This window comes from Odontomachus brunneus, unplaced genomic scaffold (genome assembly GCF_010583005.1).
Source record: "Odontomachus brunneus isolate Ranch 3 - 2012 unplaced genomic scaffold, Obru_v1 Obru_scaffold_018, whole genome shotgun sequence".
Lineage (NCBI taxonomy): Eukaryota > Metazoa > Arthropoda > Insecta > Hymenoptera > Formicidae > Odontomachus > Odontomachus brunneus.
In genome coordinates, this window is record NW_022639468.1 from 136,551 (window position 1) to 157,721 (window position 21,171).

Consider the following 21,171-nt stretch of genomic DNA (forward strand, 5'->3'; position numbering starts at 1 on the left):
TATATATATATATATATATATATATATATATATATATATATATATATATATATATATATATATATATATATAATTTGACATTCTGCAACTTCTTAAAGTGCCCAGAACTCAAGAAGTACCTTTATTATATCAGCCAACGCGAAAGTAGCAAGCTACCTTACCGGTTAACGTCGTTCGAAGCGGTTGAGTGAAGTGCCGTTTCTTCTCAGCAAAACCTCGGAACGATCAATGCGAAACGCCACTGTGTGTGAGGATTTCAACTTAACGATTAATGACGTCTAAATTACTTGAAGTAGGAAGGTTTAATTTAAATGAATAAATAAGTAAACACTGCTGGATTATTAATTAAAAGGGAATTGTGTACAGTTAGAGTCCATTGCTTGCAACAAGTTGACACGATCGGCTTTACTAATTTCTTCACAAATTGAGGACATCTTCAAATGGAAACTACTTTCTTGCCTTCGATTGCATCACATAACTTTATTAACATGCATAGGCAGCCCGCTTGAAAAATGAGATGAATATCACATAAAATGTCAAATAACTGGCTTGAAATCCTCTCACCGAAGCAATTAGGTGATAGGAAATTTCATAACCGCATTACTCAGCGCGAAGGCGTAAACATAACACACGACGACGACGACGACAATCACGAAAATTATTAGCTTGGTTAGCACGATTTTTCTTAAGCGGTACATAATTTCTCGAAATATTTGAGCGCGTAATAAAATGCGAAATCTGCCATGTGCTTTCTCTCTCATCTTAAATATCACAGTGATCAATGTAGTCAAGAATTCAATTTTCTATCCCGATAATTAAATGTCAAGTTAAATGTCGTTGAAAATAAAATGTCCTTTAATTTATCTAAAAAACAAGATTATTACTTATGCATACAAAGAAGGCTTCTCTTTTTCAGACGTTAAATAATTTGGAAGCTACAAAAACCTGACATTATTAAGCATCTGCCATTCTTCGCATCTTTTACTTCCTAGCGGTCGTACTTTCAAGATCTCTACGTTATACTTGTTTTCTTTTTTTTTTTAACACACAAACAAAGGGCGAAATATCGTTCGCCCCGCGCAATTTTCCTAAAAGGAATAGGCTCGCGAAGAGGCGGGGCGGGATAAATGGAGGAAGCGAAAGGAGTCGCCTGGTCTGGAAAATGGACGAAAGGGGAAGTAGACTTCGCGGTACTGTCTTTCTCGGCGCGACAGCGAGGCGAAGGGGAGACTCTTACTTTCAGCCTCGGCGTCGCGTGCGCTAATGGCACGATTGCATAACCGTTCCCTCTGCGGACGAGCACGTAAGTCGCTCGTGAGTCAAGTGGCAAAGCCAGCTCACTCCGAGGCAGAAGTGGGTCGTGCAGAAATTGGTCACGGATGCATCGACTTCTCTTCTCCGGGCGTCGCAATGAACGGCGGGCCGCCCTGCAACGAAACGTAAGATTGGGTCACGAAGGTCGGAACAATGAAGTTGATCGAAGATCAGCTGCCTCGCGTGCCCTTCGTGTTTCCTCATCGCATCTCGTCGACGAACCGCTCGTCAAAAATCGATGTAGCGGAACGAAAAAATAAAGCGCCTTCCATTGCTCTCCTTTCTCCCTGCATCTTGCAGTTCTTTTCTCTCTCATATTTCAAGGCCCGTATGAATAATTATTACTTGAATATTATTACTCGTTTCTTATGAAATATTTAGACTTCAATTTAGAATGTTAGATGATAGTTTTTCGGTTGAATCGCCGTTACAGATAATGTGACATATGTTACAATTCAACTGAGAAACTTGGATCTAACTTTGAATAAAAATCTGAGTATCATGAAACGAGTTCAGATGACGACTGTTGATACGAGCCTTATCTCATCTTCCTCTCAAACTTACATAAAATAATAATTCTCGCAACACGTCGACGATGAGACACAAGTGTGAGAACGATAATAACAGTTCAGATGAAATTAATTATAATCCACTGCCGCGTAAATTTTGCTGCACTTCGTGAGAATTCACGCGATTATTTCTGAAATTCGATCAGGAAGATCACGGTGTCGATGTCAGTTAAAATTTATGTGTAAAATACACACGCATGTATGCGGTGTATTATACTTTATTATGATAATGTACCAGGAGACTTCGTTGCCGTTAACTTTACGTAATCCGCCCCTAGCTTCGTTATATTAATTAAATTAAGCCGTTAATTCTCCGGCAAACGAAAGAACGAGAGCTATAAGAGCTCGATCGAACTCTGATGTTCCCCGAGGAAATGTAAGCGCAAGGATAGTGTGTAAAGGTCAAACTATATATAACGAATTTAATTAAATATTGAATATGCATCGTATGTTGCAGCAATGCATGCGCTTTCCCTTCAAGGTTCCATAGTGACGTAGGTCGGATCAATTTTTGATTTCGCTCTTCTACAAAGTTACTGATATATTCATACATGTGACACGCGGTAACATCAATTCGGTCCGTAAGACTATTTCGAAAAAAGCTTCCGAGACAACTGAACGTGCGTCGGTACGATGAAGGTTATTGATTTGTTGGCGAAGACATGGCGGAAACTGGGTCGACGACTTATCATTCAGTTTCACCTTGCCGATAGAATGGAATGACATTTACCAATAACAAGAGACTCGTAACGAAGAATGACCTGAGATATCCTATGAGAAGTTGGCATTTCTCTCGAGAACGTCCCTCAGTAATATCGCTTTTCCGACCTGCTTGCGGAATTAGTAACATTGCGTGTAATAATTATATTAACATATTATGTATTTTTTAACGCATGCTAATGAGTTGCCTTTCATTTGCATGACCTTTTTTCGCATGACTTAATAATATCCGCTTAGCACGTTCTCTTTTTACTTGAAATGCGCATGCATTTTTACCATTACGAAATATCTTTTTATATCTGAGATTTTTCCATTTGAAAATTCATCTCAGTAACGCACGCGTTTCTAGTGTACTTTCTTTCAACGTCTGTCGTTAAAATGTTGAAGGAAAATCTCTCTTTACTTCATTTATCCTTCTCGTACATCCATCCTCGTTTTCAAGTTGGAAGATGGCTGGGAATCGAAGGGTAGGGGGAATAATGAGAAGTGCGCGGTAATGTAACTACTTTACAATAATATTTATTTCATTTTCTGTAAAAAAATACATACTTTGCTAATATCGGTACAAAAGTAAGACAAGCGAGTTGTTCTCGAGCGAAGATCGCTAAAGACGAGTACATCCCTACTGATCATTCGTTCTTCCTAACTGGTGGCACACGTCGTCGTGCCGCGCCCTCTTCGCGATCAGTGTCGAGGTACCAATGTCCGGCACGCGATCTGCCGGAAATTGTCCCCGATCCGATCCAGGTACAAAGTGGCGGGTATCTTCTCGTGGCGCCGCATGACAACGTTTTCGAATCGGTCCCTCGTGTCCTAAGAGTATATCGACAAGGTCCTCGGCGACCGTGGTTGTCCGTCGTCGCGGCGGGGTTTCGTTTACGCTCGAACGAAAGACCCGACGACGAAGAACCAATCGGAATTGTGGCATTAATGATGATGATCATAGCCTACATCGCCACCGTGATATCCACCCTGATATCCACCCTGATATCCACCCTGATATCCACCCTGATATCCACCATGATATCCACCGTCGTATCCACCGTCGACGTAGCCATGATGGTCGTGGTGTTCATGGTGCACGGGCACAGCTACCGGCACTTTAACGTGCACTGGGTATGGTACGGGCTTCTCGACCGCATAGGGCACAGGCTTCTCGATGTGGACGGGGTACGGCCTGTCGACCGGGACCTTGACTGCTACCGGCACGGGCTTCTCGACGGGGTAAGGCACCGGCTTCTCGACTGGGTACGGCTGCGGCACTGGTATCTTCACGGGTACTGGCACGGGCTTCTCGACGGGGACGGGGTATGGCCTGTCAACTGGTACCTTCACGGGGTAGGGCACGGGTTTCTCGACGGGGTAAGGTACGGGCTTCTCGACGTGCACGGGGTAAGGCTTGGGAACGGGTATGTGGATGGGACGGTCAACCGGGACTTTGACGGGATAGGGCACGAGCTTTTCGACTGGGTACGGTTGGGGTATGTGGACTGGGACTTTCACTGGTACAGGAACTGGTTTCTCGACGGGGTACGGCTGCGGCACTGGTACCTTTACGGGAACATGGATGTGCTTCTCTACGGGATAAGGCTGCGGCACGTAGACCTTGACTGGGACGGGACGATCGACGGGTACGTGCACTGGGTAGGGAACCTTCTTCTCGACTGGATACGGCTGGGGCACGTGAACGGGCACCTTTACGAGAACCTTGACCGGGTAAGGCACGTGCTTCTCAACTGGGTACGGTTGCGGTACGGGCACTTTGACGGGTACCGGTACAGGTTTCTCTACCGGGTAGGGCACGTGCTTCTCCACGGGGTACGGTACGGCGACGTTCTTCACCACGGTCACGGTCTTCACGTGCTCGTGATGACCGCCGTCGATGTATCCGCCGAGTCCGCCGTGGCTGTATCCGCCGTGGCTGTATCCGCCATGGCTGTATCCGCCGTGGCTGTATCCGCCGTGGCTATATCCGCCGTATCCACCGTATCCAGTGCCCAAGTCGAGGCCGACGTGTCCGCCAGATCCGATGCCGTATCCGCCGTCATAACCGTAGCCGTAGCCCAGACCTAGCAGGCCACGCTTCTCTTGCTTCTTCTCGACCCCGGACTTTTCCTCAACCGACTTCTCGACTTTCTCGCTCGCTTTCGCGTCCTCCGACCATGCTGTCGCAACCACGAGAGCGGCGACTACCACGTAAACCTGAGAAAAAAAGAAAAACACGCAATGTCATCTGTCGTTACGCTCGACATGCGTAATGCCGGATCACGGCATTCGTTTATGCATTCTAAACAGCCGACGGAGAAAACGTGAGCTCCGAAGGACACGCGTATCAAAGAACTGGTTGAAAATAATATGAAATCCGCAAGGCTGAGCCTTTCTACCGATACTGTCTATGTCTTCGCGACACGTTAGGATCTGAGACGTATCTTAGATCGACGCGGGTTACGACGTATATTAAAGAATCTGTCCCTGATCTACCGCAGTTGGAACACACAAGTACATCACCGCACGATGCAACGAGTACTCCCTGAGCTCTAACGAGATTTCACTGCGCGACGAAGCGGCGACAAATCCTAACTCGCGACCCGCTAACGCCGGGGCTAGGGAACGTCCGTGTAGGGAAGCACTCCGTGAGCAAGCCGTGCGCGGATTTCTCTGAACGCTAGATAGACTGGCGCGATAGCCAAATCTATTGCGACCAAGATACAATCCCTCCCTCGGTACGCGACTCACACCCCGGTTAATTCCGGCTCGAGACTCCCCGACGACGTCTCGTTCACTCGCCGCGACGGTGTCTACCCGACCGTCCGCGATCATCCCGGCGCACGTTCTCGGACGATCGTCGTCCCCGACGAGTTCGCGCTCGCCGTCGACGCGATACCAGCGAGTATACCGAGCGGTATCACGACGGCCCGTGCAGAGGACGTACCAGGATTCTCATTTTTGCTCTCGCGATGTTCCGGGTGCGTCCAGGAGTGAACTGGATGCTGATTGCCGTCGGTTCCTGGCCTTATATACGCGGCACACTTTCGCCTTCGCCACCCGGGGCCCGACGGTCCGGGGCCCCCAAGTCGTATACCCCCACGTTACACCTCTTTGTTCAGCTACGACGACGACGACGGTCCCACCGTCCGAGCGGCCACCACTCCCCTTTGGGACAGACGCCCCCCCCACCCCTCTTCCTCACCCTCCCTACACACACACGCGCGCGCACGTGTGTCGCAGAAACGTCCCTCTCCTTCTTCGACTCGCGGACACGGGCCTCGTCCTCTTCCTCATGCTCGTGATGTGTCTCGCCGTTTTTTTTCTCACGTATCTTCGCCGGTACCTTGACTGCGCTTCGGCACTATGCGATACTTTCTCTGGCGAACGACGGACATACCGATTGGCCGTCCCTTAGCGTCAAGAGCTGCCGGCGAGACGTCGATTGTATCCGCGCGTGCCTTTCCCGTTCGGGCCGATGGGCGTCCGGGTCGAAACAGTACGTGAAAACTCGTCTCCTCGCACGTAACGTTTCACGCCGAGCTCGCACCCAGACCGAGATCGCGGATCTCTTACGGCGGCTCGCGTCGAGATACGGACACGTCGCCGGCAATCCGTGACATACATCACGCGTATCAACTAGTCGCCGGCTGTCACCGTGCGGCTGGCGCGTGTCGGCCGACTATGTCCTGTCGGGGATCCGTCGCGTTAGCCGAAGTTAAATGAAATTCCAGAGAGAATCGTTATATCACGACAGTTGGAATGTTCGGTTGTATCACGCTCGAACCGAAATGACCTGACGACTGTGTCGGTATTCCGGTAGTACTCTGATTCATAACAGCTCGATAGTATTCTCCTTGGAAATACAGTTGAAGTGTACTCGCGAGTCGGACAGCTTACGTCGTGGCAGCACCACGTGTCGTAGTTCCTTGAAGTAGTAATGCTTCGTCAGTGGAACGGAAGTCGGCGAAACCCTTCCGGGGACTGGAACGCAATCGCTGAAACGCAATCGTGGATGACGTGCTTTATGAAAGCGGGCATTTTGTGTTATTAAATCCTATACGCGGCAGATCGCTGGTTCGTCCTGTATACGGGACGATTGCGGATGAAAATCTATAATCCTTCTCGCGTGGGAAGATCCGTTGACAATTCTCGCGCTTTTCCCTATTAGTTTTCTCTTTTCTTTTTCTTGCTTTTTAATAGCACTCCGCACGAATTATATGCGCGTAGTACGTAGGCACACACAGAACATCGACATGCGCCAACCTAGTTTCTCCGCCGGTAGATTATACTAATTTCCTACCCTCTTTCCCTACAATTTCGTGTCCTCCTGCAAGAATGCGTAATTCGCATTCCAACATTACGTCGTGCCATAACACGTGCTCTACTCTGCATCGTAAATTTCTCGCTTTCGACCCTACCGTTTTCAAATATCTCGCGATGCTCCGATCGAGTCAAAGGCTGCTCCCTCAATTCTCTCAGTCGCAATTTCACATCATACGAGCGAAAATTTTGCAGCATCTTTATTGAGATTGTTATCTGTACGAGAACTATAACAATCGATCGACGTCAATTCTTAGTTCTTGACAGTCAGGCAAGTTTCTACAACTCTAGAAATACAGGTTTTAGACTCGTATTAATAGTTGCTATCCGAAGTTTGTCTCATATGACATGCTCAGATTTTTATTCAGAGTTAGATCTAAATTTTTCAGTTGAATTATACAATATATGCAATATTTATGTCTATAATCGCGATGCAATGAAAAACTCTTATCTAAGATTTGTATGAACAGTCATTACTTGCCCCACGTGAGATATTCAAATCTGAATTGAGTTAAATTTTAGTTTTCTATCTGAGCGATATGACATAAGTGGCATAAATTTTTAATCGCAGTTCAACTGAAAAATTCACATTTAATTCTAAATTCAAATCTGAGTATTTCACCGGAGGCGAGGTTCGAGTGAAACTTATCTTGCGTGAGATACTCATACCTGAATTTAAAGTTGGATCTGAGTTTTAATTGAATTATACGATACATACGACACGATATCAATCATTTCAATTCAACTGAAAATCCTCATATCTAACTCTAGATAAAAATCCAAGTATCTCATCTGAAACTCATCTAACTCTAAATTAAAGTCTAAGTATCTCATCTGAGTTTCAAGTAACGACTATTAATACAGATCTTAGGTCCGTATTAATAGTTGTTACTTGAAATTTGTCTCACGTGAGATGACACGTGAGAAACTTGTCTCAGGTTAGAATGTTGAGTTAGATTATTTGAATCATATATGTGTGACATTAAATTTATAATCGTGATTCAAACTCACAACTAACTCTAAATTCGAATCTGAGTACCTCATATAAGGCGAGTTTCAAGTGACAACTGTTAATAACGATTAATGAATCTAAGGCGCCTGAAAATTAGGCGACCTCAAAAGCATCGCAGTCGTCGCATCCGCGAGATTCCTTTCGTTTTCTAATAATCCTCCCCGTTGGACCTGTATATACCGTCTATACTGTATTGACGCAACGCGCGTTCCAGCTACGCGCGGCTCGATACGTCATTTTTCGTGGCGATCGACTGCAACGGTCACGCGAATCGCGCGCGATCAACGTCATCATCCATCCTCTCCCTTTCGCTGTTCCGTTTTCGTCCTCACCTGGCTTGGCGCGCGCGTGCCCGACACATACTGTCGGACGCCTCGTACGTCATGTAACAGACACAAGTATACCACACCCACACCCACACGTGGGGACGAGAGACACGCCGGTGGAACTTATCTCCCGCCGATCTCGTGGGTGCACCATTGCCCCCTTTCGTGTGGGACACGCGGGGTCCCACGTCACGATTCCGCTCTTAACGTCGCTGAAGTTCCGTTTTCTTCCTTCTCCGCGCGCCCGAGTACGTCGATGTTTACCGGTGCATTGTCTATGGGATATGATCACCTTGCGCGGAGACGCCGTGTAATGTTATATCACTCCACCCAGTAAATGTTCTATCAGAACTGTCCGCGGAAATGCTGCAGCGCAGGACTTACACTCCGCTTTTCGCAAGCGAAAGCGACGTATGTCATTCATGTATTTCGTAATACAGGATAGAGGAAAAGGAGGAGGAAATGTTCGTTACACTTTACTCGGAATATGCAACGATATGCGTCAAAACGTGCAGTCCAATGTTGAATAATCAATCGAATCAATAGAATAAAGTGCACTGAGAGAAAATAACGGTTAACGACTGATCTAATTAAAATTGTGGATATTTTTGGCCCCAGTAATATTTTTTGGTTATTCTAATATGAAAATAGTACTAATAACATGCATATAAGGTTATCACTAGCATTGTACAGAAAATTTTATTAAAAAATAGTTTTCTTGATCATAATTTGTAGTAATTATTCCTCTGTGTACTTTTAATTTACAAATACTAAACATTTTTCTGTAAATTAATGTTAAAAATTCCAGAGAAAGGCTTGAACAGCTTACAACTATAAAAGTGGTTAATTATTGGCGGATTAGAGAAATTGGCATGGTGAAATGAATCGAGTAAAAGGAAATTAATGAGCGAGCTGTTGATTTAAAATTCGATTTACTTCTCGGGAAGGAATTCACTTGAAGAAATTACATATTTAATAGATTGAAGAGGATGTGACTGGCCATTTCTCTCTCTCTCTCTCTCTCTCTCTCTCTCTCTCTCTCTCTCTCTCTTTCTGTCTCGATAGCATTTCCAGTTCGAAGGTTACTTCAGTTTTTAAATGAAAAAGCTCATTAACATGCAATCGATGACAATCGCGCTATCTGACATTGGGGGCTCACCTCGGCTCCATCCAACCGTGTAACCCGATTCGATAATTTCCTCGCGGGACGATTCCTTGAATATAACGCCTTCGTTTAGCTCTTTCGCGATGCTATTCGAATGCGTCCGCCCATCCGTCGGATGTGAGTAGGCAGAAAAGGTTAATCCATAAGAATTCTCGATAAAAATCGTAAAAACTGTGTAGACGGAGAGCGACCATCTTCACACCTGATGAATTTCACCCAAATTTATGCGGAATTTTATGTTCCGGCCCTCGACCGGATCTTATCCACTGGCATTCAGATCCGGTCCTCTCACATCGTGCATAATTTTGTCTACGAGACCGAAAATAAAACACCAAACATTTGGGCAATAATGAGTAATATAATCAAAAGAACGATAGTAAACGACCCATAGTTAATGAGTGACTGGTCAGCACGTCGACCGTAAAACTGATGCTATCCGAAATCCTGGAACGCATATCTCTTCACGTGTCGCCATAGTTGAAATGACCCTTATATTCCCTGTACTGCTTATTCTGTAACTTTCAACGACAATATATCGTTATCGTTGTACGTCGTTACACAGCTGTTGTGTTATGTGTTATATCTGCGCGGCGGTGCGTAACGCTTGCGTTACTGTTACAACGCAAGCGTTAAGAAATTGGGCCTGTGCGACACTCTTTCCTCAAACGCGTATCTAGCCTAGGAGAAAATTAATCAGTTTAATAATTCGCTAATCTCGTCGATGATATCACAGACAGCATTCGTTGTCGTGGGTAGCGATACGTACGCGTGTGCATTTAGGCGTCACGCGTCCGATAAACTCGTTACGACACTCTCCAACGTGTATTTTCCAACGAGACAGCGAGCGCGCCTCTCGTCCGACGAGCGGAGGACCGTTTCGTCGGTCGTGGAAAGTGGAAGTGTCGGAATAACGGATCGTAATTCCGAGCCACGGTCTTTGGAAAGATCGTCTGGACGCTATTACGTAAAGGTCGTTGCCGATGAAGAGTCTCTCGGTGAAACGGCAACACACTTACCTGCTTATAGCCGAATGCCATCTCTGTCCTCCCACTCGACTGCGACGTTCATCTACACGGCGTAGACGAGAGTACTGTCTCGCGTCATTTTACTCGCTCCATAGAAATCGAGATTCCCCGTGTGTGACCTCACTAACCCTACTGACACTGGCCTTGACGGCTCTTCAAGGTTCACGAAAAATGACAGCGCAGTCATGACCACCTCAACCACCGTTTTGTCTAGCAGACCTAGTTACGAATTTGTAAATTTAATAAGAGAAATTAGTCAAATGCGATCACTTCGTTCGTTATTCTACAAGTGGCGTGATGCATGATTAAAATGTATCGACGATTTGCAATTTTTCATAAATTCTACAACTTTCTTAGTTTTATTATTCGCGAAAATTAGCGAAAAATTTGCACTCGCGGATGTTGCCTGATTTCCGTGGCATATTCTTCTGGCCCTTTTTTGTTCTGTTGGCTTATTGTCCAAGTCGTTCTGTGACACCTTATCAAAATGTGTATTGTAAAATAATGTAAATAAATTATCAAACATATGTTAGGCACGAAAGGATCTCGTTTGACGTTGCAGCCGCGAGTTGCTAGATTTTTTTGGAGACTGTTTCTCGAAATTTCCAAGCAATTTTTCTTCACGTAAGAGTATGATATAATGACGCAGACATGATATAAGCTAATTGGCTTTCTCTCATATTTTACAGAAATTTTGTCGCCGGGGTCCTTCAATTCCAACTTTATGGCGCACTGTGCCAAGCGGCGGGACAGCGATACCTCAACGATCCCAGGAGGCCGCTGCACAAGTGTGACTTCTACAAAAGCCCCGAGGCCGGCAGGATTCTAGGGTAAGTAATGAGAAAAGCGAGGGAAAATATCTCCTCGCTCCTTGTCGATAATCGCATAAGCTGAAGATCTTTGCGTCATCATTTACGCTACGCGTTGCGCAAATCCGTCGCGTACGCTCGCTCGAGAACGGAAGCACACGGGCGTAAAGGCGGCCTTTGAACAATCGATTTTTGATCTACGTGTACTCGCGATGCTCTCGCAACGCGGGGCGGCGCGTCTTTCTTGCACGGCACGAGGCCGCGATCGATCGCGGCCGCGACTTCGCTGAAGCTGTTTGCGGGCGGAACGGTAAGACGGAGGCGCAAAAAACAAGCGTTTCGCACGTCGTGCTTGCAGATCGCGTCGTCGCATTTTACGGCTTGAAAAAAGCTGCACCGCTATTTTGCGTCCGTATTTCAACGTCCGATGGGCAACACGGCGCAGGTGTGCAGTGGAAGCAGAAAAACGTAAAGTACCGCTTTACTAGTAAAGCGGCGCATTAAAGACTCGTAAAGCGCGAGCGGGTGCGGATACGTAACACAGCAATGGTAGAGTGCCGCGAGTAACGTGGGTACGTGTTAATTGCGCATAATTAAGAATAAAATACTGGCACGGGATTTTCATATTTGTGTGACGCGCATTTCTAAGAGACAGCACTTATAAGAATGTCGAACAAGCCGTCCGGGGACATTCGGTCGAAGAAAGTTAAATTCAACGTATCTAAATCGGGAAACTGACGGTATAATCTGGGCCGCATAAAAAATGTAAATCACTACGAGTGATACAACAACAAGAGAAAGGAAGCAGGATGAAGGAAAATGCTCGGTGATACTGCGACTTCATCATCATCTAACTGCATTATGCACGGCTCTTTCCCCTCGCTAATGGAATGTTACCTCACTTGTATGTCCTCCGAAGAGAAGGACGCGATCACGGAGAGCGAATTAGCAGAATTTGTATTCTATAGTCGGATCACGACGTCCAGATTTTGTTTCATTGCTGTCGCAGAATCCAGCGAATCATCCGAGTCGAAACTTGAGTCCTACTTTCAACCTGATAACATTTGTATATTCTGGAGAATCAGTATGTTTAATCCCAGAATTCTAAACATGACTAAAAGTTACCCGTGTTTCCAAATTTTCAAACGTTCTTACAAAGCATGTGTTTTGTTTTTTCATTATAATTCTTTTCAACTTTATTGGATCGCGAAAAAGTTAATAGATTCATATTCCTTGATGTTCTTTGCACCGATTAAAAAAAGAATTCCAATTATTTTTTTGAAAGTTATGAACAAATGAAAATGCATTAAGTAGAATTCGTAATTTCCTGATGTAAGGCTAATAACAAACCTGCTTTTTTCTAAAAAAAAGAGGTAAAAAAAGGCAATGCGCTTCCTCGTATAAATAAACATTATAAAAAAAGTTATTGATAAAATTCTCACAAAAAAGAAATGATATCAAACGGTTTACGCCAAATGAAGTTAATTTCATACACGATAAATATTGTTATAACTACTTTGTATGTATGAACACTACATTAAGTATCTACTGACTTTATTTTCTGATAATTACACAGAATTGGGAAAAAATAGTTTTTAAAAACTTATTTAGTAAATATACAAAAATAAAAATTTTGGGAAAAGTTAAATAAAATTCCATACGCACACAGAAAACACTTGGCGTGTCAGAATAAAATTTCACACGCACACATAAAACACTTGGTGTGCCAGAGAGGATCGCATTAATATTTTACGAAAATCTTTAGGGCATATGTTGTACGAGTAGCATTAAAAGAATGGGAAAGTTAATAGATTCATATTCCTCGATATTTTTTACACCGATTAAAAAAAGAATTTCGATTATTTTTTCGAAAGTTATGAACGAATGAAAATGCATTAAGTAAAATTCGTAACTTCCTGATGTATAGAATTAATATACATAGAAACTGAATGTCTACTTAACTTCTTTAAGTGGCAAAAAACGTACAAAATACTATTTGTAGGTCTCAAAGAGGTTCTCTCGACAAGGTAAGTAAATAGTATGTAATAGTGAGCAAGAGAACCAAAGGAGGTTGATGTAGGCTTTAGAGACTCCAAAATAGACGGTTAACGGAAAAGTGAAGTCGAAAGTGAGATTTCGACTTGGAGAAAAACGCAGACTTTTCCTCGCCGAAATTCACTGGTTTGCGATTCTAAGTATAACTCTAACATCACGCCAAAGGCGCCTCCGAGTAGGTATACAAAGTGGGAATTTCCGAATTAGTAGCGACGACCTGTTTATCACCTGCCTCGCTCCTAAAAGTTGTCAATAGTCGCAGAGCTGTTTCTCACAAGGGAGTAGCTCGTGACTCGTTAACCCAGAAGCCAAGCAGCCGTGGCCGGATATCTTGAAATATCAGGAATTCGCAAAATCCTATGGCGAGGCGGGTCCGCCAACACGATCGATGCCTCACTCCGGGTCTTGACATTTTGGCCCCATTGAGAGATTCAAGGTTAGAATTTATTCGGAGTTATATATAATGCATATCCGTGAGACATGTTGCCGTGTAAAAAGCACGACGTCCCCAAAAAGGAGGATGCAAAAAGGTCGTCGCGTTTCTCGCCGGTCGGTAATATTTTCGCCGGCCGGGCTGCGAAAAAATTATTCGACGAATGTAAAAAACGGACGGAACATCAATTCCGATGTAAAACAGCGCAGGTATAAAAAATATTACGCAACCCGCTTGCGGAGTGATCGTAACTTTTGCTCATCGAATTCGTCGTTGAGTCATTCAGAAAAATTCAAATCCCATGCGAGAGGATTTTTATATAAATATGCGCGGCATAATTAAACCATCGTGTCGTTTAACATACGTTAAAACGTGTGAGATTAAATTACACATTACCTCCCCACATTAGGCCGGGCCGATGATAATCGGCGAATTATTTTAGCGAAATTTATTTTGCATCGTGAAACAGCCGACGTCCGTGCAGCTTGGATTCCGCATTTGCTTATAGTTGCGCAAACCCCACGATATTCGCCTTTTCATTATGATGCTACTCGCGTAACTATATTTGGAATACGGGGCTCGACACGAAACCTCCGCGACGATTTCGACATTCCTAATTGCGTGTCTTCAAACCGCCTGCTCTCGTTTACCTCGGATATCTTCTGAATAAATCACTCGCCGACATAGACACGCTAACTACTGGCTGCAGTTTGAATTCATCGCGGAGTTCATTGTTGCTATCGGAAGAAAGTAATCGATGTCGCGATGTCCTGAATTAGTCGGCTGAATTGTCCCTCGTAATTTGAATAATTACTTTTGTCATTCTGCTGTGTTCCCACGTATTTTTTTTTAATCTCCTCGCACATTGGACATGTTTCCACACCTTTTACCTAATATTTTATAACTCAGATATAACTTAAATTTTGATAGAAAACAGATTTTATTTTTTATTTTATTTTATATTTGTTGTTATTTTATTATTATTATTGTTGTATTATTATTGTTTTATTTGTTGACCTAATTTTATATTTGTCTTAGATCTCTTATTTGTTCTTATTCTAAAGAGAAATCTGATATCTGTAACTATAATCACAGAGAAATAATTATTATGATCAAGAAAATCATGTTTTTCATTAAATTACATAACGTTAGTGATAATAATCTTGTATGTATATTACTATTATCATTCTCGTGTTAAAACCAAAAAATATAGTTAGCGCCAAAAATAGCTATAAATTTTAGTTAGGTCAACCATTTCCCCCCTCAGTATATTGTGCCGAAAATTCCAAATATTCAAGAGTTAGCAATTATAATGAAAAACGACATGTATCTCGATTGTTGAGAAACCGTTTAATATCTTTTATTATTAAAAGAACATAAGGAACACATTGAGCTCTCTCGCTCTCGTCCTTTCTCGCTCTCGTCATTGGCTCGACCGTCGTTTACAAGCGATCTCGTACTAAATCAGGAATTAAGAATTTAGGATTGCGTTGAGGAACGTCTTTGTTGAGGAGAATTTTATTAAAAATCTACAACTTACGTTACATATACTTTCAATGAAATTTTCCTCAGAAAATACGTTCTCTGGAGTGCAACCTAGAAGAGTTAAATATTTTTTTATTGTTGTATATTCCTACATCCCGTTGTATATTCTTTGTACCTTCTGAACCGGGATAAATCGGTTTCCGGAAAAAACAAAGGGTGAAAAATCGGAACCGTTCCGGGGAAAAAACGGGACGTATATTCCTATATTCCCAATTAATCAAATCAAATCAAATTCAAGCCAAGCAATTGCTTTCTTCTCGAAGCGGTCTTTTTTCTCGAGAAACTGCTGTGCGCGCGTTTCGCAAGACTCTCTTCTGAAAGCAATGAGAGCTGCCGTTCATAAACGGATGATTCAGTCGTTAAATTAAATTTAAGCTAACCACACGCGACACTACGACCAGCAAGGTACGCAATAATAGTCGAATAACGGTCGTATAACGACGGAATAAAAACCGCTTTGAAAGCACCGCGGTGCTAAGTGGCCGCCTTCGGCGTCGAAGTCGCGTCCACGTTTTGCCCGCGGTCTCGGCGGTTCAGCGGCGCGCAAACACGCCCGGGCGCCGGGATTGCGGTTTTGCGTCGTTGATTACAGGTCGCATTATGCACGCGAGCCCGATCACGATCCGCACGAGTGTTGCGAGATGCGTTCGCCGCGGTAATGACGCTTAGATCGGTATCAGTTCGCGGAGCACGTGGCTTTTCGCGACGGCGCCCTTATTAGCCGAGGTGACCAGACGTCCCGTTTTCCCCGGAACGGTTCCGATTTTTCACCCTTTGTTTTTTCCGGAAACCGATTTATCCCGGTTCAGAAGGTTTTTAAAACTTTTCCAACATAGAAAGACCACTCAGGAAAATTCATATCCTTAGTAAATACGGTAATTTTGCTTCCTCTTTTGAAGTTTAGATAAAAATAACGACAGTTTTGTCTTAGCAATAGTTTCTATTCTTAATTGGTGTTGAAACTATTTTTTATATATTTATAAGTAAAATATTGTTCATGTCTCTCTCTCTCTCTCTCTCTCTCCACACACACACACACACACACACACACACACACACGCGCGCGCGCGCATGCGAATATGTAATTTTCAATGACTTTTTTACTCCTTTCCTCCTTTCTCGACATATTTGTAAAATGTCTCGAATTTGGAGTTCGGAAATCTGGTTATCTCACATTAACGGGATTTAAGTTTATAACAGAAATAAGCCGATTTTCGTCCCGACGACAAAATACAGCGATCTGAGACTATATTTTTGATGTGTATTTGGACACCTAGTATATTCTTCTGGTTCTCAAGCTAAAGCAACTTTGTATAAGACGCTCATATACGAAAAACGGAACATGGATTAAAAAGGCCGTATTTAGCGCGTACTCGAATATATGCGTCAAGAACACACGACGTCTAATCGTCGTCGTGTAACAGATCCCGTCTCGCCGCTGAAGAAGCGATCGAGGATCGTATCGCTTCTTCGCCGGCGAGAAGGCGATCTTCTGGCAGACGTTATCTGGGTCAACGAGAGGGAAATCTTGCTTCGGTTCCGCAATTTCGCTGCCAACCCGCCGTTTGTCTCTCAACGTTACTCGCTGTGAGACACGTTCTGTCGTTCCCGCATGTAATTTTCCTTAGCCGAGACGAATATTTCGATAATAATAAGCACGCACCGTCGGCAGCCGTTTACAACCAGGTGTGGAGCTTACCTTGCGGAACGCTGAACGCACGTAATCATCGGACTGATGTAAAGTCGGGGAAATCGTAGAAACACAAAATAATTAACGTTTATAATCAACATATCGAACGCAAATATTACATCGATATATTATATGAATATTTATGTAATCTCTATCGGTTACGTGATATAAATTTTTATGATAATACGTGTAAGTGCGATGAGTTGCACAACGATTTAAATATAATGAAGATTTAGGAACTCACTAAACTTTCCAGACAATTACACTGAGAGAAAACTATTATACTGAGAGTAAAAGAGAGAATAAAATCTAAGAAATAGTAAATATTTATTTGGTGAGTACTATAACAGAGCATATTTACTTACATTAATATAGAATATTTTTTAAAGAAGAAAATATACATACACATTTCTTCTCATGAAAGCAATTCTATTGAAATAAAAGAATTCAGGTTTAAATAAATATGCTGTTATAGTACCAAATAAATATTTACTAATTTTTAAATATTCTTCTTTTCAGTGTAATAGTTGTCACCTAAAATTTGTCTCACATGAAATACTCAGATTTTTATTCAGAGTTAAAAGTTCAAGTTTTTCAGTCAGATCATAACATATGTGACATGTTTGCGATTCAACTAAAAATCTCTTGCTTAATATTGAATTTAATTCTGAGTATTTCACTCGAGACAAATTTCAAGTAATAACTATTAATACGGGCTTGAGAGCTATTATTATGTGATGGACTTGCCTAGTAATTATATTATTATATGTAATTATTGTTAGTATTATTATTATGATTTATTATTACTTAGTATTTTTAATTAATAATTATTTTATAATTGCATAAATTCGTCGGTAATGACTTCTAGTTGACTCCCAGTTTGATGAGCTCCCAACTTCATTGTGTCTGAGCCCTTTCGCAATCCACTGCACATAATTCTTTGTCATGTATGCTAAATAATATGCGCGAAAGTGAAATATTGATCCAACAGATATGCAAGATAACAAAGTTTAATTTACATACATGATTAGACTCTTACGTGAAAACTCTAATCAACCTATCGACCTCTCCGACTCGCGAGATTATCGAGCGATTAAACTCGGGCACGCGTCGAGAGGTAGGACGGCATGATAAAACAGCCGCTATAAAGTAGCGAGACGCGGCGGCATGGTAATCTGGAGATCGTGTTAATTACTGCAAAAGGAGCGAAATAACGCACTCACTTAGCCGTGCTTCCTACACAGTTACGAAATCGCGCACGCCAAGGAGTTACGTAAAGTGACAAAAAGCATCGGGCGACGAAGCATTTTATTAATGCTGGATGCGCGTATCTCTCCGTAAATCGCGAAATAATTTATGCTGGAAATGTTCGTCTCGTTACGACACGTGCATATGTGTGCGCATGTGTGTTGCGTGTATTCGCGAATTGATCTCGCAGGCTCATTTCACGCGCGTTTGCAGGCGTAACGCGAGCGAACTTTTACAGACGAAGGAAGTCGCGTGATCCCCTTGGCAAACGGAAACTCGATAAGGATTGTTCCGCGTTCGAAGATGGTCGGCCTCGTATAGATCGAAATCTCTTTGGCGAGCGACCAAGTCCCTGGCTTCCTGCAATAAAGCAGTTTTCCAAAGTATTCCCTGTGGGATAGATTTAACTATGTAATACATGCATATACGTGTACGACCGTCACCAACATAGTATCAAGTTCCATATTCCAGAATTGGGTCAAAATACTTGCACAACCGTGCATACATACTGCACTAAGAAAAATCCCTCAATTATCGGAACAAAAGCACGTTTACTGTTTGATGGAAACAGATCGAGCAATTATTGTTAATTTTCAGCTTCAGCATCTCCTTAACAAGCATGCCTTGTCTGAGAAAAACTGCGCTACTAAAAACATGATAAAACTGAAAAGAATTTATGTAATAAAAAAATCATAACATCTTCTCCGTGGAGATCATCCTTGAGTAAAATTGGTAAAAGAATGAAATGTTCCTATGCAGGTGTGTTCGTGTAAAATTCTATATCGCGACGTGACGAATGAAATTACGCTCACTGTAGAAGTTAACGAACTTTTTGCCGTCAAAAAATGCTCGCTCGTTATGCCGCATTGCGAACTGTCGGACACGAAACGGATATCCAGCCTGGAGGATCGTTCACCGTACGAGGATCGAGATTTTGCGGCACGCGCGGACTTCCTGTAATCGAAGGACGATCTCGAACTCTCGCTTTACGAGTCGGCGACGACGAAGCCGCGCCGGTTACGAAAGCTCACTGTGCCTACGTAAAAATGTGCGTGTGTCACGTAAAGGCGCGTACGGTTGCCCGTACTACGAGAGAGTCCGCGACGCAGTTACACGGCGAAGAAACTCGACGCGGGAGAGCGCGGCGCGCTGTTACGCGTTACACTTCCGTTTTCACTGCGCAAGATTCGAGGGCGTTGCACGGCGGTTGAGCTGCGGCTCGCAAATCACCGATAATATGCATAATATAGATCCGCCGATAAATCTGTCGGCACACGTGCCGCGTTTCCGCAAACACAAATCGGTTAGAACGCGCGGTGGTACAGCCGAGCGGCCGAGTTTCAGAAACGAAAGTAATCTTGCGAATCTTGAAACTACAGATTGTTTCGTGAATCGCGATTGCTGTACATTCGCGACATTGTTTGCAATTGTTCACTTTTCACTCGCGTGCGTATGACGTGCGAAACGTTTCCTTATTTTACAGATCAAAAGGATGCTGGATATCGATATAATGTAGCTCTTCGTATTTGGCACTGTTTTTCTTGGTTTTATAGAATTGCAAACGTTTGTACAGAATGAAGGGACAAATGTCAATGTATGACAAAATACTGGGTGTTTTCTACATCGAATAAGAAAAATAGATCAAATTTTCGAGCATTTCTCCGAAACTTATTAGCAAATAAAAATGCGCTGGGTAAAATTTATGTTTATAGTTTACGTAACTTTTTTATGTTTAGAATTCTAGGATCAAGCTTCTAAATTCAGTTGTAAAGATGTAGCAATGTCCTTTGAAATTTTCCTGAGCGAACGCACGTTTGATACTTTGATATCAAGCAAATATTTGCGTTGACTGACGGTTCGAGATGTAAATTTTGAAATTTTTTATCGTCTATGTCTGAACAATCCTTCAGTTCACTTTCGCACTTTAATTCTACTCAGCTAATAAATTTTGTGGAAAAAAGTCATTATTTTGTCAATAAAATTTTTAAGCGTGGTATCCCTTTGAGGTACGAAAGTCTCGCAAGAGTCGCGATATTCTATTTCTCTATCGATTTGGCATCTGCCCTTTGTTAATGAGAACTTCAGGAGATGCCACCCTCCTCTCGGAGCTATAGAATCAGCGACGTTTAACTAACGAACTGTCTCGTTTCGCATGCCGAAAACCGCATAAAAATTTCACACCGCGGCGGTTAATCAAAAGACAAGACCGTCTTATTTATTTACGTCGCATTTATATTATAATCGTTTATATATTAATATCGCTTCCTTCGTTTGACCCTCTGGAAGTGGAAGAAACACGATATAGCGGCTGACTTATTCATTCGCCAACCGCCGACGCTGTGATTTAAACGAATGTAAATCGATACTTCGTCCTTGGATGCCACGGACGACCGCGCGGACGATCGGAAAGGAATCGTTTGAAAGTCCTGCTTCGATCGCGGAACGGCGCGCAGAAGTTTTGCGGCGTACTGTACGACATTTACGCCTCGAATGTAATTGAATGTAACCGCCGCGTAACTGCTACTCCCTCGGTCTCAAACGCATGAGATCATTCTGCCCACGATCGCGAAAACCAAAGCACGATTTGAATTGCCGACGAGGGGGAGCACAATCGTATTCGCTTTAACTCACATACCGTCACATGCCGCTCGCGTCGTCGCTTGCGGTAATTTAGCACTGCACTTTACGGTGCTTTCACCGTTCGCTAGTCGGTCGTTCCTTATGAAATACAAAAAGTTCGTTATCATTTCGAGCCACAGTCGTTGATCAGTTCAATTATTAGCATATTATCCCGCCGGTGGGATTCTCCCTCGTGTGGTCCATTAAGATTTGAAGTCAATCTTACTTTCTCCCCGAGAGAGACCAGATTATAAAATGCATAATGAAGAGAGCAGCGCAGAAGAGAGCAGAACTCTCGTCGGCAGAGAATTTTACAACATAGAGCGTAGTATC

The 21,171-nt window shown here is 43.2% G+C and overlaps 2 protein-coding genes across 3 annotated transcripts in view; one reads left to right on the forward strand and one right to left on the reverse strand.

Moving 5' to 3' along the window:
* Positions 1–21,171, forward strand: part of LOC116841816 (angiotensin-converting enzyme-like) — a 69,386-nt gene that overhangs the window by 38,019 nt on the left and 10,196 nt on the right. For both annotated transcript variants that reach the window (XM_032810209.1, XM_032810210.1), the window contains exon 11: positions 11,129–11,269. In XM_032810209.1, coding sequence (XP_032666100.1) covers positions 11,129–11,269 — 141 coding nt within the window. The remainder of the gene's footprint in view (positions 1–11,128; positions 11,270–21,171) is intronic.
* On the reverse strand, positions 3,103–5,701 carry LOC116841817 (proline-rich protein 4-like). Its single transcript, XM_032810211.1, has 2 exons — positions 5,536–5,701; positions 3,103–4,805 (listed from the first exon to the last, which is right to left on the reverse strand). The coding sequence occupies exons 1-2, from the start codon at positions 5,545–5,547 to the stop codon at positions 3,531–3,533; spliced, it is 1,287 nt and encodes a 428-aa protein (XP_032666102.1). The 5' UTR covers positions 5,548–5,701; the 3' UTR covers positions 3,103–3,530.